Source organism: Neolamprologus multifasciatus, chromosome 17 (genome assembly GCF_963576455.1).
Source record: "Neolamprologus multifasciatus chromosome 17, fNeoMul1.2, whole genome shotgun sequence".
Lineage (NCBI taxonomy): Eukaryota > Metazoa > Chordata > Actinopteri > Cichliformes > Cichlidae > Neolamprologus > Neolamprologus multifasciatus.
In genome coordinates, this window is record NC_140455.1 from 38,212,396 (window position 1) to 38,238,772 (window position 26,377).

General features: G+C 43.0%; 1 protein-coding gene across 2 annotated transcripts in view; it reads right to left on the minus strand.

Moving 5' to 3' along the window:
* nek7 (NIMA-related kinase 7) overlaps positions 1 to 26,377 on the minus strand; it is a 67,975-nt gene that overhangs the window by 22,194 nt on the left and 19,404 nt on the right. For both annotated transcript variants that reach the window (XM_085137077.1, XM_085137076.1), the window contains 4 exons: positions 20,178 to 20,265; positions 9,038 to 9,178; positions 8,290 to 8,352; positions 3,844 to 3,954 (listed from right to left, as the gene is read on the minus strand). In XM_085137077.1, coding sequence (XP_084993203.1) covers positions 3,844 to 3,954; positions 8,290 to 8,352; positions 9,038 to 9,178; positions 20,178 to 20,237 — 375 coding nt within the window. In that variant the 5' untranslated portion in view covers positions 20,238 to 20,265. The remainder of the gene's footprint in view (positions 1 to 3,843; positions 3,955 to 8,289; positions 8,353 to 9,037; positions 9,179 to 20,177; positions 20,266 to 26,377) is intronic.

Sequence of the window (26,377 nt, forward strand, 5' to 3'; positions counted from 1 at the left end):
GAGATGGTCAAAAAGAGAGAGAGTAATAGAGAAGCGAGAGAGAGAGAGAGAGAATATGTTAGAGCAGCGTGGAGGACGAGAAATCAAACAGAATAAAAAATGTTAAACTCGTGCATGGGGGGTGCGTCTGCTTTACATATGGCACACTGTACTTATGTGTTTACTTCACATTATGGCCACGCAGGGGGGGCGACTGAGCCCTGGCACGCACATCTGGACTGCCACTGTTACACTGCAAAAACATATCATTTAGAGCGGTGCAGAAGACAAATGGTGCAGAGAAGAGGCGTGTACACGTGAGCGTGTGTTGTCAGCAGCCATAAGGATGTGACACAGCTCCCAGCGTCCTCGGCAGCTTAGCTAAGATAGAGGTGACGCTCCGCGGTTGGTCGTCTCACCTCTGCAGACTGCCGCGTTACGTCTCTGTAAAGTGCATCTCCGAACATTTGGTGGCATGCTCGTATATTGTTTGCTTACACAGTGCGCCATATGTATCGAGTGTATGTGCACCGGGTATATATCTGTGTGTGTGCTGCTGAGCCTGCCATGTTCACTCTCTTGTACCACTAATCTTCGCCTCTCCTAATTTGCTGTGTTGAACTATGCGGATGTGGAGCTGCTGAGTATGACTGCAAACAGCTTGTCGAGCTGTGCTGATACAACGCTGCAGCATCATTTATGCATGGGAGAAGACCAGGCTTTTTACATGCACGCCACTAATTTGCTATACTGGCAGGTTTTTATAATAACGGGAGGTTTGGTCGAGCTCAAAGACGAGGGTGAGCCTGGGATATAATCACTGCTACTTCCTGCGCAGAGAAAGCTAACAGGCTGAGGCTTAATGCACGGTGGTGTGGATCAAAGCAACACAGTATGTGCTTAATGCTATTACACATTTGATCTGAATTTCACTCTGCATTTAGCTTATTGGTCGGCGCTTGTGAAGGGTACAGTCGTTCAGGTACTGATGCAAAAATGCATAAAACCTCAAATAAACTGAATTGAACTGCAAATGAAAAAGATAAATAAATAAATCAGACATTTGTTCTCGGACGTGTAAACACTTAACAAAGTGAGTGTTTCCATAGTGTACTGGTTTGAGCCCAGATGGAGACAAATCCATCCGGTATTTGTCTCCATCCAGGAGGACTGACAGGAGGGTCACATGGCATAAAAATCGTAGTGGTGTAGTAAAAAACAACAACAAAAAAAACATTTGTGCACAGAATATTTTTATCATTACATTTACATTAAAACCAATGATTCATTCCATGTGTGGCAACTACGACGCTGGTTTGTCCCTGTTTTGAGGCCTCAGTGTTCGATTGTTGGTGCTGCTGTGTTGACTTTTTAGACATGCAATAAAGAGCCTGGTGATTAACCGAGGCTCCAAACGTGGAGAGGACTGATTTTTTTCCTTGTATGAGGCTATAAAAATGTGTTTCTGCCATATTTCTGTGTTCTAACCAGCAACCTGCTTCAGGAGCCTCCCGTGGTCACTCGACGAACAGTTCACCGTGAACTTTTTCTGGCTTCACCTCGCTTCTTGTTTTTTTGACGCTCTTTCTCTCGACTGCAAGCTAAACCACTTCGTACGTTACAGGCTGACAGGTTAGTCAACCACAACACACTGTTCAATGTCCCGCTATGTCAACTTAAAGTCACTGTGAACGCTGCTTGGCGTTAGCTTCCTTCCAGAGTCGGTTGGCTCAAACATGAGATGCAGAGACAACGAAGGTGACGTTCAGCCAGTGTTTCAAAAAAACGCAGTTTTGAACCCTAATTTGAACTTTTTTCAATTTTCATGAATTGAAATTAAACTTGAATTGACTTGTAAATTTCATAATGAATTTTTCTTTGGTTTCCTGAACTCAGAACTAAAACCTCTCGACCCTGTACGCAGATTTTAATGTTAATGACATTAAAACTCATTAAAACATAACTAAAACACAGCTTCTCCTAAACGTCTGATGCAGTATCCTGTTACAAACCGCACTCGCTTGGCCTTTATGACCAATAATCATTGCTTGTTTTTTTAACCATGTCTATTTCACAGCTGTGGCAAACACCAACATGTGGTGCTGAGATAAAAGGAGGCTGTGGGAGGCCCGGTGCTAGCTAGTGTTTAGTTTCAGAAAGGAATGGATGATTCACATTGACTCAATGTCCAGCAAGTCCAAATCCTGTAACGACAGGAGACCACAGACTTCCTGGCTTCATTCCTTCAGTCAAATAAAACGTTTGCTAATCTTGTAATTATAACGCATAGTCAGCACTTATTTGCCTCTTTGCCGGTAATTCCTTCTGACACCAAACGATGCCGTGTTTGACCGGCTATTATTGTGACCAGGTATTATTCATCCTGACCATACTTCATACTGTGCGATCAGTTGTGTATCTCTGAAGTCATTCTCTGCACTGTAGCCCAACCCAGAGTACGAACACAACACTGCTGCAATGTCTGCAGTGGATCTGCTCCTGCTGTGTGCATCTGTAGTCCACCTCAACACATCGACAGTCTGAAGGAGGCTGTAAAACTCTGAAAACGCTCTCTTTCAAAATGAAATAAATACCTGCACAACTGTTAAATGGTCACATATAGTTTGAAACACCTATTTATGATCTTAAAATTAAAACGCACCGTTGTCCGTCTCAGCCACTGTATTTAAGATGACAGGGCAACAGTCAGTGCCACTCATGTGTACCGTATTCGCCGCACTAAGGTGCACTTAAAATCCTTAATTATCTCAAAAATCAACAGTGCGCCTTATGTATAAATTCTGGTTGTGCTTACCGACCTCGACCCGATTTTATGTGCTACAAGGCGCTCAGACATCTGTCAAAAATGTTTTAGTACGACTTTGGTTGCTACGAAGCCGCAGCACCTGATGGATTTTGGAGCATTGCAGCTGCCGTAGTCAGGAGCCTCGCGGAGTAATCTGGGTCCTAAACTCCGTCTGCCTCAGTTCCCAAAGTCAAAGGAACACTGCAGCATCACTGAGAGTTAAAAACTGTCTAAATTGTTTCATCTTTAATAAAATGATCAGCGTTGCTGCTTTACCAGGTGTAACAATTAAGTTTAACGTCCAGGCATCCATGAAAACAGAATTTATTACATTTAACAGAGTTAGAAGTTAGCAGGAAGTTAGCTCGCTAGCAGGAAGTTAGCTCGCTAGCTTCCACCTAAACTTGATATACCATGTTCTGACTGAGAGATTTCTGAAAAATTCAAACGTACAGCTCTGTTATCACTTCCAACATAAATGAAGACAGAAAACTAAACAGCAGTGACGTTTGTAGGGTTACTGAAGTTGGGCTAGCTGGTAGATAATGATGTGCTATGGCTAGCGACGCAGCTATGTTAGCATAACATTAGCACAGTGAAGCTGGAGGATGAACGCTAACGCTTGTTTCACTTAATGTGCCTTATAATCTGGTGCACCTTAAGGGCCGAAAAATACAGTATTTTTAAGTTTATAAGAACACAAATAGTTATTGGAAGATATAACTAAACACTAATCAGTGTATATTTAAAAGTACAATATCCTATTACTGTACCTTTAAGGTGAAACTGCTCCTAATTATAAAAAACGCCGTGAAGAGCCGATGCTGTATTTGTGACTCGGGTCGAGTAAAGTCGTTTAAAAACCCAAAAACTACAAACAATCAGCGCTGGCACCATCACTCCCTCGTGAAAAATAAAACTACAGGATTTTTGCTGCATCTGAAGAACCACACAGCCTGTGTCCTTAACAGCTCCTGGGCTGAATGTTCAAAATATTTCGCAAATCAGCTGTTCTTCCTGCTGTCTTAGACGTGCAGCTGGTGTAAAGACTTTCTTACCTTGATCATACGAGAGAGGTCTCCAGCATCTGCTAGCTCCAGTACTATGTTCAGCTCATTGTCCTCAATAAAAGATGCGTGGTATTTTATCACATTGGGATGGTTCAATTGCTGACAGGGGGAAAGAAAAAGACAGACGTGTCATTCAGGAAGCATAAAAAGCAAAAATAAGACTCGCTGGTGACACTTGTCACATTAAGAGCCGACATGGTCACATTCCTCAGGCGTCTTGCAAACTTATTACACCATTTATATAAAATGAGCCTGACGGTAACAAACACAGGTTTGTGTCATGAACTTTGACCACCAATTAAAACAAGACTGTTTAAACCGTACATGGGATTCATACATGTGGACCTAATGAGAAGGTTTAGTCCCCAAGTGTGACAAAGCTGGCTGACATGTCAAAACAGCCCCCTGTCTCTGATGACAACAACTCATGTGTGAGACAGACACACACACACGCACACACACGCACGCCTGACAGGCTGACACGGCTGGCAGTCAGAAAAACAAGCATCCCAGCCTCTGCTGCAGCTGAGATTCCTTCCTGTTGGTTGGTCAATAAGGCAGGAACAGCATTCCTTGTAGTAAACAAAAAGTTTCAATCCATCCAGAGCAAGAAGAGGGAAAGGGGGGAGGGGGGAGGAGCAGTGAAGAGGAACAAGCAAATGACACAGTGACACAGACAAGCAAGGCGGATGATGGAGACAGGGCAAGGTGAAGAGCTAGGGAACGAGAACAAAGGTGAGGAAGGAAGAAAGAACAGGAGAGCGGTACGGTGAGCCGAGTTGGAGCAGAGGGGGAGGGAAAGCGTGGCGGTGCTGTGCGAAGAGTCGCGGCGGTGATGTGAGCAGACGGAGTGGTGTGACACGCGTCCTCCGCTCTGCTTTCTGTGCTGTGATTAAAGAAATGTTCATGCTCTGGATGATGCTGAGAGGAGCACAGTACAGTACAGTACGCTATACTCTCCACTCCATCTCTGCATCCTTCCACATTCCCCTCTCTCATTTGTTCTCCCGCTCCCTTCCTCATGTCTCCATCTTTCCTTCTCCCTCCCTTGTCCTCTCTCGCCAGATGTATTTTTGGCTCGGAGTGGCAGTTCTGCACGGCTCGGCGCTGCAGCACAGCCGAGGAGCGATGACAAGTTCTCCCTCCCCTCCTCGCCCCGCTCCTCTCCCACAACTTCAACCCCAGGCGAAGGATACAGATATGTTCGCATGCAGATGTTTATGTAAATGATGGATGGGACCTTACTGCGATGCAACAGCCATTCGTTGGGAAATATCGCATAGAGTCTCGCATGATTATGTAATTACACATGCTGGCTGAGACCCACCGGTGTGTGTAATTACTTAATCATGCACGACTCGATGTGAGATATTTGTTGAGCTGGTGATGTGCTCCAAAGAAGAACGAGACGCTGACTAATGTAACGTGATGGCACAAAATTAAGCATGCTAGCAAATTAAGTAACAGCGTAATTATAAATGAAATTAGACGCCAACAGGAAAGCAGCTGGTAGGAATGGAAACGCTTCGTTTAGATGGGAATCGGCGTTTACTCGGCCTCTCCGGCAGAAAGGAAGAGTTTGCGTTCCACTAACGTGTTTTCCACTTCACCAAATGTAAAGATAATCCACTTTAGCTTGTTAGAAGAAGGATGGATGAAACACACATAATAAAACACATTTAAAGTACATTTTAATGTTTAACCCTTTAAGACCTACCATAGAACCAAGTCCACCAGAGCTTATATTATATGTTTACATGCTGTGGAGCCATTTTTGGGAGCATTTCAAGTTGATATACATCAATACAACCATTACAGCCCAGATTTTAATAATATGTTTGCATTAAGTGCATAGTAATTACATAAATTGCAAAAAAGTGCAATAAACTACAAAAAAATTAAAATCGTTTTTGTTTTTTTAACATATATTTCTAGTTAGAGAAATTTAAGAGGCTTATCCCTCAAAACTGTAAATACAAAAAAGTTGCACAAAATAGTTTCCCACCACAGGAAATTTATTTTGAGTGTCTTCATAGTTTTATTTTTGAAATACACAAATTTCTATACACTGCAGGAAAAACGAAAATAAATATTATAATGCAAATTTGCAAAAAAGCAGCATATGCATCAAAATAAACTATTTCCAGCAGTGCAATATGAGTCCTAAGCATCCCAGAAACGACACAGAAAGTCATAAAGTCAAAGATAACTTTTAAAAACACCAGTATAGGCTCATGAGGCCCTGATGGTAAAAAACTAGATTTCCGCAAAATGACGTCACTTCCGGTTTCGGGCAGGTCATGGCGGACATGCAAAAGTTCGCGCTGACGTCTATTCCAACGTAGGAAGTGTTACGAACAGCTGATCGGATCGGCAAAGCGTGTTTCTGGAATATTATGTTTTTGTTGCTGCAAGTGCTTTTTATGCAGTTTTTGCAAAGCTATATGTGGAAGGAAACTGTGACCGAGGACAAGCTGATGGCATAAGATGTAAGTACAACTCCTCCGGTTACATATGCAAAAAAATTATTGCGCTAGCTCACGTGTTGCAGAGCTACCGGGATTTAAAAATAGTTACGCAAAACAGAGCGTGCTGCTCTGACCGGTTTTAAAGGGTTAAAGAATATATTATTGCTCATACAGAGATCAAGATAAAACCCGGGCATATTGTTCAAATATGGCAGCGTATAGCACAAGAGCTTCAGCTGCCTTTGCCTTATTGGATCACGACACAGTGGAGAATTAAACGTGAGGTTTGATAACATGTCCTCCACTGAACTGTCCACCAACAGCACAATCTGATAAATCTGACATCATAACAGCCTTTCACTGCTCATTAGGGAAGACAATTAATCAGAATACGACCCAAGACAGTAACCGTAAGTAAGAGGAATACGCCGCTCTTAGATTTCAAGAATGGTGAAATCATCAGAGCGGCAGAGCGCTGGCTCTTCCTACAACCAACATTCCCATCAGGAAAAATTTAGACAAAAGGACAGAAGGAGAAGGGAGATTCTCGAGTTGAAGTCATCATGCCACAGCGAGAAATAACAGATGAATGAGCAGACAAACACAGACAGACAAACAAACAAACAGACATACTGTTGAAAGGTCTCAGCAGAGCGTGTGTGTGTGTGTGTGTGTGTGCGTGATCATGGGCGACTGTGCGTCACTCCAGTCGAACCATGCCAGTGTGCCTCTCATTATTCTGATTTGGCTCTGTCTCCTGTTGGCCTGTCTAGTGGAGGATAAGGGAGAAGGACTCTCTCTCTCACTCAGTCCTTTATTATCAGGCTGGCTGGGCAGCCGGGGCCAGGCACAGCTCCGTGTTTACCAAGAATCAGCTCGTACGATAAAAAAGAAGGAAAGAAAACGGATGAAGGAAACAAGGCAGCGAAGGAGAAAATGGAAAATCAAAAAAAGCAAAAGCAGCCGAGACGGGAGAAATAAATTCTATAGATTCAAAGACGATTAAAGGGAAGCAGAAATGTAGGCGTTGCATACAGGAAACGAGAGACACGGTCACTGGGGTCAGTGTAACGTTTAACTCTGTCCTGACCTCTTTTAGGAGGTCAGGACTACAAACAGGAAAACCCTGCTGTCTTCTGCCATCGACTCCACAGTCTGCTACCCAGATTACAGCCCGGTCTCGTCTGCATCAGAGTATCGTTGTCTTTGATTGGCCCAAAAAGCCCCGGGAGCTCCAATGAAGTCTGAGTGGCACAAACTAATTGGTTGTGTTTTGTGTTTCTGTCTAATGTGTACGTCTGAGCGTACACATGAGCCCAAACTGCCTGCAGTGCACACGCGTCCGTGAAGGAAAGCTACAGATAGGGCTGCCAGAACTGCACACACACACACAAACACATACAGACAACACAGGCAGGATTCTGACACACATCTAGGATGTCTCCGACAGGAAAGACATCGGAGCTGTCGTTAGTTTGTTCATTAGTGCTTAAGAGCAGCCCGGCTGACACGTGTTAAAGGTGGTTTAATAAGCACAAAAACTTCGTTGCACAAAGAAAAAACAGCAAAGCTAAATTAAGCAAAGTGAGGAGACACATGAGAGACGCTGCTGCGTCTCCGCGCTGATGGCTGGTTTTAAACATTACAAAAAGATTGTTAAAAAACAACAACACAAAAAAACACAATAGTTTTGGCATTAAAAAGGAGCCGATGTGTGCCTGGGGGGATTTAACACTGCTGTACCTCTGCACGCACACACACACACATATTCACATTCTCACTCGTGTGCACAAATGCTCCAACACCCCTCTGCATTTGTATCAATCCGAGGAAACGCACGCACACACAGATCCACGCCGTCTGGTGCAGATCAATTGTTTTCATGTGGTAGAAGGTCTCAGCTGAGGCACCTTAAGAGAACAGAGCGCAGCGCATGGCGCCGTCTCCCTCTTCTCTGGTTCTTTACCTTAAGGAGATCTATCTCTTTGATGCAATCTTGCCGAGCTTTGGCATCCATCAAGTCGAATATCTATCAAGAGATCAAAAGGGGAGAGAGAGAGAGAGAGAGGGTGAGAGAGGACAGAGAGGAGGTGTTATGACATATTCAAAAAATGTAAGATGGAGACATGCAGAAAACTACGGGTGGAAAAAACACTAAACAGAGAACATGGTTACTGTTATCTAGAGGGTGGCGCTGGAGTGTCTACAGGTGTTTCATATCTGAGTAACAAGCCCGTATATCTGAGGTGTGTGTGTGTGTGTACACAACATGTCCTCTTATCAGTGTGTGCGAGTGTAGAAGGCAGTGAATACCACAGATACACACAAGTGCAGATACACACAAGTGCAGATACACACAAGTGCAGAGTCACACAAGTGCAGATACACACAAGTGCAGAGTCACACTGTGAGTCAAACTGCACTTCACAGGCAAATAACTCACAAATGTGACTTTGTTGAACGCTGACCGCTCTGGCGGCACTAACACAATCACAATTACATTCTCTTTAATTTCTCTACGTCGTGACAAGTCGAGCTCAGCGAGTGTGACCGAGCTGTGTTTGTCCAGAAACAGCAGCAGCATTTCTGTGAGCTTCTACTGTAAACGCTCCGTGTACAGCTGAGGTGAACCGAAACACCCGCTGGTGTGAATATATCAGCATTGGCCTCGTGACAGATTTAACTAAACGTGTCGCTGCTTTTACGCTCCTCACCTGAATTTTCTTCAGGGCCACAGACGTGTTGTCCAGCAGATACCTCGCTCGGTACACCTCGCTGAACTGGCCGCGTCCGATCTTCTTCTCAATCTGGAAGTTAGCCAGTGAATTATGGCCCATATCTGGCTGCAACGGTTTCTGGAGGAAACAGGAAAAATGCAACTAGTAACTACTCACGCATGATATCAGTCCATGAACACGTGCACACTCTCTCTTTCTCTGTATAAGAGGAAAACAAATAAAAAACAAAGTGTTTGCAGGATTTTTGCTGTTGCCACTAGTTTGTCACTGAGGTGAAACCATCTGTGCATTACTGAAAGATAAAAAAGACGAGGGCTGGAGGACGTGTTAGACGCTGCCAAAGATGCTCATAAAGGTCTTCAAGGACGATCATTCAGAGTCACACTGAAGACTGTTAACCCTTTAAGACCGACCATAGAACCAAGTCCGCCAGAGCTTATATTATATGTTTACATGCTGTGGAGCCATTTTTGGGAACATTTCTAGTTGCTATACATCAATACAACCATTACAGCCCAGATTTTAATAATATGTCTGCATTAAGTGCATAGTAATTACATAAATTGCAAAAAAGTGCAATAAACTACAAAAAAATTGAAAATCATTTTTGTTTTTTTAACATATATTTCTAGTTAGAGAAATTTAAGAGGCTTATCCCTCAAAACTGTAAATACAAAAAAGTTGCACAAAATAGTTTCCCACCACAGGAAATTTATTTTGAGTGTCTTCATAGTTTTATTTGTGAAATACACCAATTTTTATATACTGCAGGAAAAACGAAAATAAATATTATAATGCAAATTTGCAAAAAAGCAGCATATGCATCAAAATAAACTATTTCCAGCAGTGCAATATGAGTCCTAAGCATCCCAGAAACCACACAGAAAGTCATAAAGTCAAAGATAACTTTTAAAAACACCAGTATAGGCTCATGAGGCCCTGATGGTAAAAACTACATTTCTGCAAAATGACGTCACTTCCGGTTTCGGGCTGGTCATGGCGGACATGCGATAGTTCGCGCTGATGGACGTAGGAAGTGTTATGAACAGCTGATCGGATCAGCAAAGCGTGTTTCTGGAATATTATGTTTTTGTTGCTGCAAGTGCTTTTTATGCAGTTTTTGCAAAGTTATATGTGGAAGGAAACTGTGACCGAGGACAAGCTGATGGCAGAAGATGTAAGTACAACTCCTCCGGTTTCATATGCAAAAAAATTATTGCGCTAGCTCACGTGGTTGCAGAGCTACCGGGATTTAAAAATAGTTACGCAAAACAGAGCGTGCTGCTCCGACCAGCTTTAAAGGGTTAACTAAGGATAATCTTTACTTTGTTATTTACACGCGTACGCACAAATCCCCTGGAGATCTGCCACATTAAATGCTTCATTTAATCAATTCAACTTTTTGCAGGTAGCAAAACGGTAACATGTTGCCAAATGTAACACTTTATTGCTACAGTAACATGATATTGTATTAGAGCGTGCACTTACACTTTGCGACATCTAGGGAGGCTAACACGCTGTTCTGTAGCAAAAACAGAGCAGAGCAAAGGTGACTTAACTATTTTCCAATGTGGACGGGGAAATAGTCACGTAAATATAGGCTTCATATTATTTAATGTTTTTTCTGTTTGTGTGTTTGATCAAACGGCACCCGCGAAATCCTCTCCCTTCATCTGTCGAGTCCCATCACTGACAGTCTGGCACTGGGCCACAGAACAAAGTGCTCCACACCTCTCCTCACTGCGTGAGTGATTGTACCTACTGAGTCACTCACCTCCGCAATTAAAAACACTCAAAAATAAACCAGAATGAGCCCCTTGGATATAATGTGTGAATAATACACATAGCGTGCTGTGTGACCTTTCCAGCCTTTTGGTAAACTTGTAAAAGGCGTCAGCAGGAACAAACACAAGGTGACAGATATCAGAATGCTGCATGTCACCAGCGCTGCTGTGGGAGCAGCTCAGGGCGCGAGTGACCTGGGATCGAGGGGAGGGAAATAAAAAGGTGGAGAGGGTCAAAAATGAATCTGCTGGGTGCTAAAACACACAGGAAGGGTGTGTCATTACAGCTGTTCGCTCTACACAGAGTTACAGTGGGCACCCACTGAAAAACATACACGATGCAGCTGACTCACCTGTGAGAGGCACGAGGCATCGTTAAAGTAAAAACACTTAAAGCCAACGAATATATCAGGAAGAAATGACCTGAAATTATTTATTCTGCAAAAAAACAAGTAAAATAAGAATAAAAAGGCATGAAGTTCAGACAATGATGAGAAGCACAATATCAAACTGGATTGTTGACACTAGAATGGATGATTTATTTTTTTTGGGGGGGGCACCGATTCATACGTTTCAATGTTTTTCTGCAGCTGACAGCCAAAGGAAGAGGCGCAAGCCAATCAAATGCCCTGCCCAATTAACACCGCTGAGGTGTGTGCATTTTTCAGCGTGACGCCGCCGTCATCCCGAGCTGTCAGGACTCACAGATGATGCACTCTTCCACAATCCACAACAAACCCTTCATCACAACCGTACGTCTGAAGGAGGGACTACGAGGATTCACTACGACAACACGGAAAACACTGACATCTGACTGAAAGATCTATATCCATGCATTTTATGGAGAGTTAGTTAAATTAAACCTACACATACTCATTATTATCTCCAAGGTGTGTTGCACTGAAAATGCAACCATATTGGGGGATGATTTCGCATAATGTGACAGAAGCACTGATGCAACGTTGCAGTTGGATGGACAGAGAGGGAGAGAGAGCAAAGGATGGAGCTTTGAGGACAAGAGGGCATTGCTTTCATTCGCTGCGTGGTAGCTTGACAAATGTTAGCATGAGCCTCTAAAGCGCTGTGACAACCGCCTGCTGAGAGCACAGTCTCGCTAATGTGTCCTGGCATGCCAGCCTCGTAATCACACATTTACATATGCAATGACCTACATTTGCATGTCAGATCGCACACTGTCCAGCGTGATTAACAGTGGGCACCTCCCCGTGTGGAGTCGCCCTGGGTGGCAGCAGAGGCCATGCGAGGGCGGAAGAGAGGGCTGGAGGGAGGGCGGCTTTTCTGGCAGCCAAGGGGCCGGGCTGCCAGGCAGGATTATGTCAGCCAGTGGCCCCGACATTAGACACTTCATTAGAGCTAATCTGTTTAGCAGTGGGCAGTGTATGTAAACTTCACAGGCCATTTGCGGCACCTCTTCGCCCCCTGGCCTGGCCTTCAAAGGGCAGCCAGGCCACAGCTGACTGACAGGCCGTCTCATCTGCCGCACATGGGTGTCACACAATCAGGAGCTCCCAGCTGAAAGACAAGGCCACACACACACACGCACACCTACAAAGGAAGTCACAGAGGAACGTCCCCGAGTGACGCAGAGGTCACAGTCTGGCCAAAAACAGGAGACGGGGATTTTGGACGGATCTAAATCTGACTGTTCATGTGACGGACAAATATCACGACCTCAAACACAAACGTGGTTGTTAATCAGGGCTCGCGTATTTATGCGTTTGTGTGCAACATCTGCCAGAGAATGCCGAGACCGGTCGACTGAACCGAGCCCGGACCGCGCCTGAGCACCGTCCATTTTTGTTTTTCTAATGCAAATGGTGCAACTGTTACGTTAATATAAGTACCACGTTAAAAAAAACTGTCCCCATTATTCTTTTTACACATATTAGTTCACGTTGAAAAAGAAATCATTTTAAAAAGCAATAACGATCAGGTTACGTGTTTATGAAATTTCACCCGTTTACCTGAAACATCGAGGCGGGTTTACACTGAATTTATCTCCATCCCTCTCTTACTGTTAACACTCAATCTAAAAACCTGACCAATATTATGTCGATGACACATTGGTATGTGACCGGAGCTGCAATAATACTGTAAAGTTGTACATATAAAAACCTCACTACACAACGTCACAGCGACGCTCAGGCCCAGGCATGTCTGAGGGCAAAAGCCTGCAGTGACAATTTAGTGCTTAGAAAGGAAACTCCTTCAACGGCCTCCTGAAAAGCAGAGCACTTTGCAAAATATGCAAGAAAATTGTTGTTGCTCAACATGGAAACGACAAACTTGTTTAGCCGCTTTAGGCTAACACACCATCGAGTAAACCAGCGGTCTCCAACCTTTTTTGCGCCACGGACCGGTTTATGCCCGACAATATTTTCATGGACCGGCCTTTAAGGTGTCGCGGATAAATACAACAAAATAAAACTAGTACCTAAAAAAAGAAGATTTATTCATAACACACATGAAAAGACCCAGGAAAACCGAGTTAACGATAAAAACGATAACAAAATAACGCTGAAAACCGATAAAAACCCTGAAAACTATACATTTCACACCTGAGCCTCAACTCTCGCGGCCCGGTACCAAACGACTCACGGGTCCGAGGCCCGGTCCGAGGCCCGGTCCGAGGCCCGGTCCGAGGCCCGGGGGTTGGGGACCGCTGGAGTAAACTAAAGAAATTATAAAGTGTTGAAAAGTTACATTTCTATGTCAAATTTCCAGGTAAAACTACTTTTCTGTTTACACTTGACTTATTGTGTGCCGCTGGATATAATGCTCTTAGGACTACTGCACTATAATTTCCATGCAGGCACTCTTTGAATTAGGAAGTGTGTCATGGATTTACATGCACTTATAAATGCTGCTGCTTGCAAGCTGCAAGCATTAATAAACTTTCAGCATTTTCATGTGGTCAAAAATACGATTATTGCGATTTAATTTTGAACCCATATGACCCACCATGCAACCACTTTATCCTTCTGTTTATACACACATGGTACATCCTGAATTTAAATGTTTGCATCGCAATCACAATCCAAATTGTGCTTTTCCAGCTTGGACCCACATGAAGAGCAAAAAATAAATAAAAACACTCAGTTTTCCTTTTTTTTCCCCTGAAAAATCATTATCCCAAAATGTTTTTGCATGTGGAGGCCGTGTCGTCTTACCCACACCCAGAACTATATCAATAATAGTTCACATATCAATAATCCAACACATACTGTTACCATCTCATTCAAAATACATACTTACAGGTTTCTCTCCTATATATGTTTTGTATCATGAAGTGCAGCAGTCACACTGACAGCCTGGCTCTCTGCTGAAGTTGTGATTCAGTAGCTTCCGCTCTTATTTATAAAACTTCTGATGACATAAATTAAAAATGGCTCTGATGCAACTGCCTCTTTCCATCTGCAGTCACCGCTCTCGATCGATGTCTGACCCACACTCTGTGAAAGGTTGCAGGTCACGAGTCTGCAGTGAAAGTAAAGGTGGGAATCCTTTTTTCGACAGTTATGTTGAAGAGGAGACCGAACAGCTGGGAGTCGTGGAAGACGATGCATTTGGCTCTACGGCTTGTGGTCACCTCCTCAACCACTGAGGTAAAGCAGCACCCATTACTGCAACTTTAAACACTTTGCAATATATTTAATTAGGGCTGCACGATTAATCGTTAGAAAATCGCGATCTCATTTCCAAATGACAACGATTTTTTTTAAAAAAAGACGACGACGATTGTACCGCATTTTGATCCGGGACGTAATCTGCATGAAAACAAGCGCTCACTCTTCCTGCTCAACAAATGACGAGGGCGGAGCCTTATACCACGTGATACAGAAGCTGGCTGCTAAAATTGGCAGGAAAAACAACGGAGAGCACGTCAGGGATGACGAGAAAGTGACAGGAGAAAATCCGTCCCGGTCAACCACCCAAACATCAATAACGGGAACCTTATACAGCGCTTCCCTATACCCGTCGAACTCCCGCAGGCACAAAGAAATTACGGAGGCTATCACTTATCACCTGACCAAAGATATGGCTCCATCAACACTGTGCAAAACGAGGGATTTAGGAAAATGATCAACACCCTAGACAAACGCTACACAGTGCCGTCCCGCAACTATTTTTCTATTGTTGCACTACCTGCTCTATACACGCAGCGTTGAGCAACGGTGGAGACGCAATTTCAAGCAGTACAACATTTTGCTGCAACGACAAAATGTGAGACATTTGTTGTTTTTATGTTCAGTCTCAACTGTTACGAAGTTGATGTGCAGTTAATAAGTGCAATAAATATTTATACTGGAAAAGAAAATCGTGAGAGAATCGCGATCTCAATTCTAAGCAAAAAAATCGTGATTCTCATTTTATGCAAAATCGTGCAGCCCTATGTTTAATATTAACAAAGAATGTGATAGATACAATGTTATCTTTTTGTCTTGTTACTATTTTATTTTTATTGGTGCAAAGTGGGATCAAAGCGTCACAGACTGACCATCACGGTCCTGAATGTTGCACCTGCCAGCCCGGCCCACACTAACTGTCAGCACTAATCCACGATTACAGGAGTGTTGGACGTTAGCGGTCGCCAGTCCTCTGTGAGATAATGAGCTGTTATAGTCACATAATGAATCCACAGCCTGTGACCTCAACATGTTGCAAGTTAATGCAACTCTTTCTGCTGAACTCTGAATGTCCTCTTCACGCTCCACTTCTCCGTAGTGCCACTACGTAGTTCGCGACTTTGTCCGAACAGAAACATTTCGATGGCGGGAGCTTTCAAACACTCTTCCCACACTGTCGTATAGACATGGGTCTGTGCAGATAAAGGAGGTCATTGAATGTCTGTTTGTTTTGGGTAGTCTGTGTCGGGGTTGTGCTGACGGACGACGATGTCAGGGATGGCGACAGCTTGGCGATCGCCCCCTTGATCCCATTTCCTCAGTGATGCACTGAAAAATGTGTCATTATGCTGAGATTCATTATTAATTAAATGTGCAAAGCCATATCTTGATGTTGTACCTCCACATACAACAAACACCTGTAACAGCGACACATGTGGACACACACGGGCGCGCACAGCGGCTCACGGCTACATTTGTGCGTCGCGCGGCCACACCGATCGCTCACAGTCATCATCAGATGAGAGGAAACAGAAAGAGGATATTTCTCACTTTAGGATGGATGTTAAAAATAAAAACAGCATAATGTCACCACGTTTGGGAAAAGGCTCTTTTATCACGTCTCCCACCCGGTGCAGTCGACGAAGAGCGAAGGGGAAGGTGTGCACAGGAGAGACGGTGAGACGAAAATTAACTCGTCAAAATAGAACAACTTCAGATCCAAGTAAAAATTTAAAGTAAATGTTTTTAAATTTTTATTTAGTGCTACTGCACATCATCATCATCATCATCATCATCATCTGGGTCCACAGTGACTACAATTAGGGATGCAACGATACCAATTTTTTCAAACCGATACGATACCGATTCTTGGATCTGAGTACTTGCCGATACTGAGTACAAAAACTGATACTTCTACCACACACACACACACACACACACACACACACACACACACACACACACAAATGCAATGAATTGGAAGACAGGTTTTATTTTATTCTCTGCCGATAAAAAATAAAATCTTAATAAAAATGACCACAAAAAAATTTCAAGTGAAAAATAAGCACTTCTGTTAAATTATTGCAGAGTCTCCACATTGTAATTTTACAAAATATCACTGAACTATTGGCACTGTCTCGAGCTTTCAGAATAATAAATAAACACTTCTGTTCATTTATTATATTTCATATCGCAGCTCGAGTATGCTGAGAAGACGGTGCAATCCTCTGTTTTCCACGACCGGCATTGGCTGGTCATCCAGAGCGATAAAATGAGTCAGAGCCTCTGTTATTTAAACTGCCTGTGGATTTTCTCTTGACATTTTTCTTCGCTTTTCCAAAACCTGAGTTAAAGTTGGCTGTTCCACACTGCTGACATTTTGTTTAGCCTAGCTACAGCAGCCTCCAGTTTCTCTTTTTTATCTGGAGCTGCCAGTCTCACTCGTCTAACCCTGTGCCTGTTTAGCGCGGCATGTCCCCCTAGTGGCCAATCTAAAAAACTACAACAGAAATGACAAGCCACCCTCTGATTAATGAAATAAGTTGGTATCGGTTCATGGTATCGGTTAACTTTTACGAGTATGAGTACACACACATTTTACAGTATCGGCACCGATACTCGATACCAGTATCAGTATTGGTATCGGTGCATCCCTAACTACAATGTAACCACAGACAGCAGTGTAATCATAAATAGGCTATTTTTGCAATTAGTTCATATATTACTACAGTAGTTATCAATAAAAAGCAGCCTGACTTTGAATGTCTCGCTATTGTTGTTATTTAAAACCTGAAACTAAGTTTTGAGCTCTTCTAAATTTTGGCCCAAAGATTTTTAACTGTAAATGTTTCCAAATATTGACGTTTAGTGTCTCCACTTACTGATAATCAGCAACATCAGTGTTGTTGTCTAAAAAATAAAATAAAATAAAACATACTGGTCAACTCTCACAGCACGCTCACATCATTCACATTATTCCAGCTTGAGGACAAGCTGCAGGACATGAAGATAAAGTGGCAGCTGTGCAAGGCATTATGGGTAACGTGGGTGAGGGACAGAACGTCTCGGGTATAAAGGTGACACACAGCCACCGCGAGCTAGCAGGGGGACTGAAAAGGAGAGAGGAAAGTAGAGCGAGAGACAGACGGGGAGCAGACAGACAGCTCATTGGAGGAGGTGTGATATGGGCTGCCCGATAATGACACCGTTGCCAAACACAACTGACAAGACACATGGAGAGTGGAAGAGGGAAGACGGGATAAAGATAGGGTGGGGGGCAGTGGGGGACGAGCGGCAGAGAAGAGAGGGCCGACGTGACAGCCCAGCAGTGCCGACGGCTGCCACAGAAAGGCCGGCGGCAGCAGAGAGGTGATGTCTCACACGGAGAGAGACTGAGACGCCGGGAAAGAGAAAGTCGGGGCACAGACGTACGAGGGAGGCTAAAGTTGAAAGCTCGTCACTCTCCTGCAGTGAACAGCTTTTTAGACAGCAGAGGTTTTCAAAAATAGACTCCAGAGTTAATAATCAGTGGGTGCACGTCTGTTTGTTGTGGATGTGGAGACTTAACAGTTAACACCAGAAAAATCAATCAAAGGCAAAAAAGGGAAGAAGAAGAAAATGACCTACGACGCAGACACCAGTGGAAACGTAGAAGAAGACCAGTTCACAATTATAAAACCAAAACGTGTTAACATAATATTTATAAACAGCAATGCAAAAATAAAAAGTGCATATATTAAAATAACTAAATGATCAGCTAAGCTCTCCAGATGTTTAATCCAAGACTCCACGAATACACTTTCTTTCTCACCACTGTCCAGATGTTGGCTGTGATGCAGAGCGTTGTCGTCAGTAATGTCAGTTTAATCTCGAAACAGGATAAACAGGAAGAAACACGGTCTCGAGAGATCTCGACCAAAATGCTATCAGACTGAGCTGTGGACAGACGTCGTTCTCACATGAAAACAGTGTTTACAAAAGATGTGGAATTAGCTCGGCTGTAGTCCAAAACAGACAGAGACGGATATACGATAAGACAGCCAGGAATACAAGAAGAGACAGACACGGCAACTAGCAGCCCTGCGGTGAGAGGGGGGGGGGAGCGACTCCCACTCTCACCAGTCACCAGCCCCCTTGAGAAGGCACCATGCAATATTCATCCTCAGCCAGTCAGCCAGCGAGCCAGGCAGGCAGGATTCACCCCAAAGGTGCTTCTTCTGCTTCCACACCACCTTGTCTCAGCGCTTACAGACAGATCTGTGTCTGTCAAACTCTGCAGTGACGATCAAACTCCGGGGGGATGGTGGTGGAGGGTGGGGGGGTCCCCACTAACCCTCCCACTCACTCAAGAGCAAATGCACCATTAAAAATGCACATCTTACCAGCTCATCTCGTTTAACTAATGCATATGCATCATACCTCCGGGACCAAGAGAAATTATATTGCAAGTGATACAGAATATCCTTCATCACATATACAATTCAGATTTCTCCAGGAAGAGTAGGTAGGGTTTTTTTCTCCCTTTGCTGCCGAGGAGACTGAACCTTAGGAAAACTGCGAAACGGATACAGGACTTGTTGAAAGACACCCATCTGGATGCTGGTTAGACAGTCATCTGCATAATCTGACTCCATCTCCCACTGAATGTGGAATCGGTTCAAACATGTTCTGTGAGACTGAAAAAATGATGCAATACGGAAAGTTCACCGTGCACCCGAGTACCTAAGCGAAAGAGGTGAGCCTAGAATTAACACTGATGTAAACTGCTGGAAATAGATGGAACAACAGAGCGAGAGAGATCATTAAGACTGAACAACAGCACCTAACGAACTGCTGGGAGATCAGCTGGAGATCTACTGTATGTGTGCGTGTGCGTGGGGGGACGGTTGCCTAAGTCAAATTAATTATTAGAGCTTTTATCCGACTTTCTTCTGTGTGCAACCCAATTATCCTTAATTTTGCAATTACAAATCTCAGAATAATCGAGCCCCTTGGCAGTTCCAGTGTTAATGTTGCCGTGCCCTCGCATACGCATTGAAAAAATAAACAGATAAAAAAAAGAAACAAAAACAACAATGAGTACGGAGCCTATTTTTAGTGCTTCTTTCTCAAAAGGACTCCACGTTTACTCAGGGGCATATGGATGATCTTCTTTGTTTAAAGTCTATTCGATACTTATGGAGGCAAAAACATCCTTCTGTAAAGAAATCAATGCGCCTGAAGTTGGAAGACGATATTAAAATCCAACAACGGCCCGATCTGCGCAGAGCAAACTTGAGTTGTATCGAACCGAAAGGCCGGGCTCCAGATCTCTGATCAATAGTAACAACTCGACATTCATCCACTGTCTGTCTTACACAGGCTACAGAGGTCTGAATGAAGATCAGGCTGAACGATACATCTCGATTGATGCAGAGAGAAGAGATGAGCATGAAATATTTACAGTTTGAAACAGGAATTAGGAGGAATACAACAGATGAAGGGATTTCCCATCATTTTTCAATCTATAATCAAACTAAACGGCATTGAACACACCTGTTAAATAAAGGCTAAGACAGGTGCTGACCGCAGGATGCCGAGGCTGAGTAATTCCATTTTTATCTTAGTCTGCATCCTACTTCAGATCCTAAGTCCTTGTGGCTGGTGTTGCAGTGTGTGTCTGTGTGTGTCTGTGTGTGGGGTTACCTGGGGTTGAAACACTGGCACAGCTGCTTGCTGTCCTTGTGGCTGCGTGTCCATATCCATGGTGTTAGGAGCTTGATCCCGTACACCTCTGCGAATCACACAAACAAAACAGGACTCGCAGTTAGACGATGCAACGCTGATCGTCAACAAAAGTCGATCATTTCCTTTCAACAGTACGATTAAATTGTATTCAAATGTGGAGCAATGTTCGTTCTGCAGCATCAAACTGAGGAGTGACGTCTGCCCCGGTGTTGAGTTTCCGCTGAAACCTAGATCACGTCTCTGGATGTGATACTCTTTGTCTGGGTCCCTCTCGAGTTGCGCCGTGACCGAGCTTCGGCAGAGATAAAGCTGCTTGGCATTCTCCCAAGGAACCTTTCCTGGGAATTGCAGGTTACACCAGTTACTGGTTTAAGCAATTCCACTTTATTTTCTCTTTTCCGGGAAAATATAAGTCACCTCAGGGTGACGAGGTGCAGTATGTGTACATGTCATGTTTTTCTTTAATTGCACGTCCTGACATGTGGCTGAGAAGGAAGCTACAACAAGTTGCCTCATCATCACAGACAATGCAATAATAGAAAAAAATCACCTGAATGAATAATTTACAGCTTTAAAATTATGATGCACAATTATATTCACACTTGAAATTAGCTTATGATTCCCGTCTACACTCAGCGTTTCGAAATTAACACAGAATTACTTGTGATTTGCACGAGACACCCGCCTGTTTAACACAAACCATGTGCCATCCACGAGGCAACACGTGAGGTGAGATATTTGTATGTTTTCAGCATCACAGAAACGTAGCCAAGGACGAGCGTGCACACACACGTGCACACACACGTGCACGCACATGTGCACTCATGCCGACTGCTCGTTGATAGGAAGCAAATGACTAATGATTGGGAACAGAGGATAAAAGAAATACGAGGAATTACAACTCAACCATGGTTTTGTCTTCTTAGGGACTTATTCACAGGAATAGCACTCAAGCAGACACGCACACAAACATGCAAGCGCACAAACATGCAAAAAGAAAAGTTCCACACAGGAGGGAAAGAAAGCACACTTCACAGTGGGCCATTTGCATGTTTTTCCTCTAAAGCCGGTTTGCAGATCTGTTGGTGTGTCACTCGTGTATTGGTCACAGTCTCTCGTCTCTGTTGCATTGAGCCTCTCTGGGCCAATTAAAATGTGCCGGTGTAACGTAGACGAGAATAACACTGAAAAGCAGTCTCTGTGTGTATATCAATCAATCATCTGATCAATAGAGCAATTATATAGCTATCTAACCATATAACTGATTAATAGGTTGATACACAGATTCTTTGGGCAGTTTAATATTTTCATGATGTGTGTCTATGCACTTTATTGCTGTGCTAAAATCACGGATTAGCTTTTTCTTGGTGTTCATGTAAGTTTGGAATCACAAAATTATTTACATCGGCTATACTGATGATTCTCTTTACTTATGTAATGGTTAATGATCATTTATTAATAAGGTTGACATTTTTAAATGCAGAACAGCGTTAAACGCTAAATGATCCTGACTCGTTAATAAACCTGCTGGAGAAAAAGTGTTTTTGAAAACAACCAGCTGTGGTGGTTTTTAAAAACACCTGGAAAGGTTGTTTGACTGTTTGACCATCAACACAAACGTGCAGCAACAATATGTTAGGCAAGGCAAGCTTATTTGTACAGCACAATTCAACAACAAGGTGATTCAAAGTGCTTCACAGAGACCTTAGAAACAAAAACAAATAAAAAGCATGATTTAAAACTGATTAAAACAAACAAACAAACAAAACAGTAGATAAAATCAAAACAGATAAAATCAAAACAGATAAAATCAAAACAGATAAAATCAAAACAGATAAAATCAGTAGTTAAAATGTACGTTTTGAAATTTAAGCTTAAGTGCAGATTTGGTGTTTTATTCAAATGCAGCTGAGAACAGGTGAGTCTTCAACCTGGATTTAAATAAACTGAGTGTTTCAGCTGATCTGAGGCTTTCTGGGAGTTTGTTCCAGATATAAGGAGCATAAAAGCTGAATGCAGCTTCTCCGTGTCTGGTTCTGACTCTGGGAGCTGATAAAAGACCGGATCCAGATGAGCTGAGGGATCTGGAAGGTTCATACTGGGTCATACTGGGTGTTAAACAGACAGACGCCCTCAAGGTCGTTTGAAAAAGGAGGTGAAAATCACCCTGGAGGTCCTAACAGAGCGTTAACGAAACAGAGAAAAGGCTGCATTTACTAAGATCCCCGTGAACATCTGGACAGAGCCTCAGGCCGCACCCGTACATCAGCCCTACATCATATGTTGCTCTTTTTGATTGGTATCAGAATATTGACCCAGAACAAATACCAATATCAATATCCAACGGTCATATATTGTGCCATGTTAATTTTGCACAAGCGAAATGTTCGAGCGTCGTGTGAGGAGCTCCTCTGTGCATCTATCACCCAAACCACACTTTAAAATCATCACTCGAGAGCTTTGAGCTATTACAGGATATTTTAATACCAGGTGAAGTCGGGGCCTCTTCGTTTGAACGAGCTGTGTGTCGTGACATTTGGATTTCGCGGTCACAGTGGACTTTCGAGTCACCCGCCCGGCCGGCCTTCGCGGCTGTTGCCGTGAATCTTTGCACTTCAGCCCCGTGTTGTGTCAGATTGAGGCTGGCACCCTTCCTTCGCTCCCCAACCATCGTGTTTCTAACCGCCTGAGTGTCAAAATAACCGCAGGGCATCAGAGGACGCCCTTTCGCCTCCTACATCCCACGTTAACAAGATCAATTAAGACTGCCACGTTAGATTAACACACACGAGGAAACAACACAATTAACAAATCATACTCGATCAGGAGGACAGTGACTGCGCAAATACACAACTGGCTTCATCACGCCGACCTTAAATCCCTTTCATCACACATCTTAACTGTTCCTCTCGCTGTCTCGATATCCCCGAAAGGTTGCTCACCACAGACGGGAATTCCTGACTTTCAAAACACACGGAAGCTCGATGTGCCGCTCTCGCTTGCATTTCTGTCATGCGGGTGAGAAATGGTGGCTGCCTTTCTGGTAACAGCTAAAAGCTAAATCCCCTACCTATTCATAGATGCATGTCAGAGTCACATTTGGACCTTTGGTGAGAGACAGCTGCAAATACACAACAGGACAGACGAGCAGAGACATTTTATGCTAAATGTGCAGACACATACGACTGGAGTTTGCCTGGAATAAGAGTTTGACTTTTACACTGATATCCTGTCAGGCTGACTTTATTACAATTATTTCTGCACAAACATTTTCATCACTATAGATCGTCTATGAAATGTAAATGTGCACAAACATGTTGTTTCTGAGACGCCGTGAGTCCATCCGAAAGACTGAAAACACCGTCTCCACGCAGACCACCAACCACTCAATGAAAACAAACACTGTTTTCTGACTGCGTTCCATCTAATGTGAGACTCCAGCCCAGCGTTCTCACAGTGGGCCCATCACACCGAGGTAATTATATGAAAGAGGAGAAAGGAAAAACAGAGCGAGGCGGACTGAACAGTTTTATTTGTTCTCACACTTCCAGCACAACAGATTTGCCTTTTTTTTTTTATTCCCATCTCAAATCTTGTTTTTGTTGATTTTGTTTTTTGCATTTTTAGCCCTGTTTCCTGCTTTTCCACTGCTGTGAAATAGTCTTGAGCCACGCCTCGTTTTCTTATATTTAGCTTCTTTCATTCCTACGCTTGTCTCGAGCAATAGATTTCTAAATATCTTTCAAAGTTTTCCTCTGTCCTCTGGCTGGTTTTTAACAAATTTTCACTCATTAGTGAGGTTTCAGTGGAAATGCAGCTGTCATGAAGCCATTCTTAAGGAAAGGAAACAAGAAGAAAGGGCAAAGCTTTGCTAAATTACAGAAGAACTGGACTGAAAATCAGGATTTCAGCCAGTAGTGTTGGGATCTTGTCAAAATTTATGGAATTATCAACGCAGAAAGTACCAGATGGGATTATATGGTGGAAATTTTGATCCACCATGCAATGCCATCTGGCAGGTGTTTAATTGGGAAGGCTTCAGCATGACAATGATCCCAAACACGTTGGCAGTGCAGTAACACACACCTGTACAGGACAAAGAAAGAAGAAGCAAATAAACAAGCAGACAAACAGGAACACTATCAGTCATGGATTGGCCTGGTGGCATCAACACAGCTCCAAGAAGAAGGTCGTTCATTTCAGGAGAAAAACAATGAATCCACTCAGGTTTTTAAAAGCTTTGGACTAGGGCTGCCACAAACGATTATTTTGATAGTCGACTAGTCACCGATTATTTTTGCGATTAGTCGACTAATCAGATCATCATCCATTGGACTAAAACGTACAGCTTATTGCACCAGCAGCATCTGCTCTTATATAACTATCATTAGCTTACAGCTTTAAGTGTTTAAGGTCTGTGCTAACTAAAAATAAAGACAAGATGATAGTTTATTAAATTTTAATGAAATTTGCAGATTGTTTCGGTGAAGTTTAATAAACTCCTTGCTATCTAAAATATAACAGGACACCGGAGTATATTCTCGAGCATCTCACACTTCTGATAATCAGCTGTCTGCTTGAGGTTTATTCAGCTGTGTAAAAACTATAACTTTAATCTCAGCCAAACCGATTTACTCAGGAACAAATAAAATACTAAAAAAAGCCAAACAATAACATTTTAAGTTATCTAAGTGACTTATATATCATGTTTAACCTGAGTAGCGAAAGACGGTGGTGGGTTTGAAAACGATTAGCCGGGAGTCCGGTGTTCTCACGGCTCTAGTTAGCCTAGCCCCCGGCTAGCTATCGAGCTAGTGGCTAACAGACGTCTCCGAAAACGTCGGAGCGCTTTTGAAAATATGTGGTGTCTTGATAAACTGAGCAGATAGTTGAGGTTTACACAGCTACATTCTCGCCTGAAAATATGTTAAACGTTTATTTTGTGACCCAGAAAGAATAATAAGAGTAATATTAAAACTAACTAGCTGCCGCCATTGTTGGAAACTGAGCTGGGCTGCGCTATGAATTCTGGGACACAGCTTCTTCTTCTTCGGGGTTTAACGGCAGCTGGCATCCTTGTACATGCAGTGCTGCCATCTTCTGTTTCAGTCCGTTATTACACTCTTAAATCCTACTACTTATTCCTGCGTCTTTTGTGATCTTACAAAGCTTCAAACGACGCGTCGACTATTAAATCAGTCGTCGACGATTTTGATAGTCGACGTAATCGTGACTAGTCGACTAATCGTGGCAGCCCTACTACAAACACAGTTCACTGATGATGAACTGGCTACAATACCTGCTGTTAACATTGGATTACTGCTTATACTTAAAGAGTGATTGTGTTGTTGTAAGTCATGTGCAGACGATGCCGTTTCCACGACAAACAAAAGGAATAGCTGCTCTGAAGCAGACACGTCATACTAGTCAGGGCAGACCGCCACATGTTTGCACATTTATCTTCATTTTTATTTGGTATTTAAGAATTTTGTGTTACATTGTTTGGAAAAAGATCTGTTACATCTTAAAAATGATTTGAAAAGTTTTGTAATTTTACAAATTTTTAAGAAAAGTTTTGCACAATAAATGTTCTTAAAATGGCATGCTATACTGCTCAGTCATTTTGACATGTATATACAGAAGAAAATAATATAGTGCGATGTATATCGTTACTGCACATGCTTCAAATTATACCACAATATGGATTTTAGGCCATATCGCTCAGCCCTAGTTTGATCGTCTCGAGGAATCGTGCAAAACTGTGCAAAAGGAGTTATGAACCATGTAAACCATTTACCAAAAGGCTGAGAGAAAGCTTCTGTAACATAGTTGACAACAACTTTCCCAACCTTGATAAGAAAAAGCACATCTTCATTCAAATGGGAAGAAGCTGAGTGTAAGTTGGAAAACTGAGTAGGGATAAAGCCGGGGTTGTGCAGGAAAGAGAGGGACAGATGCAAAACTATGAAAAGTGCCAGCAGACAGAAAAAAGCAGCTTGTTAGCCCTGATGTGCTCGTGGTCCTGAAAGAGTCGGCGTGTGCCACAGACACTGGCACTGGCTTCAGCTCCTCTTTAATCCTCATTTCCTCCTTTCTGCATAAATCATTTAAAACAGGAGAACAGCGAAAACAAAGAGAGCTAAAGGGAGGGAGATGAT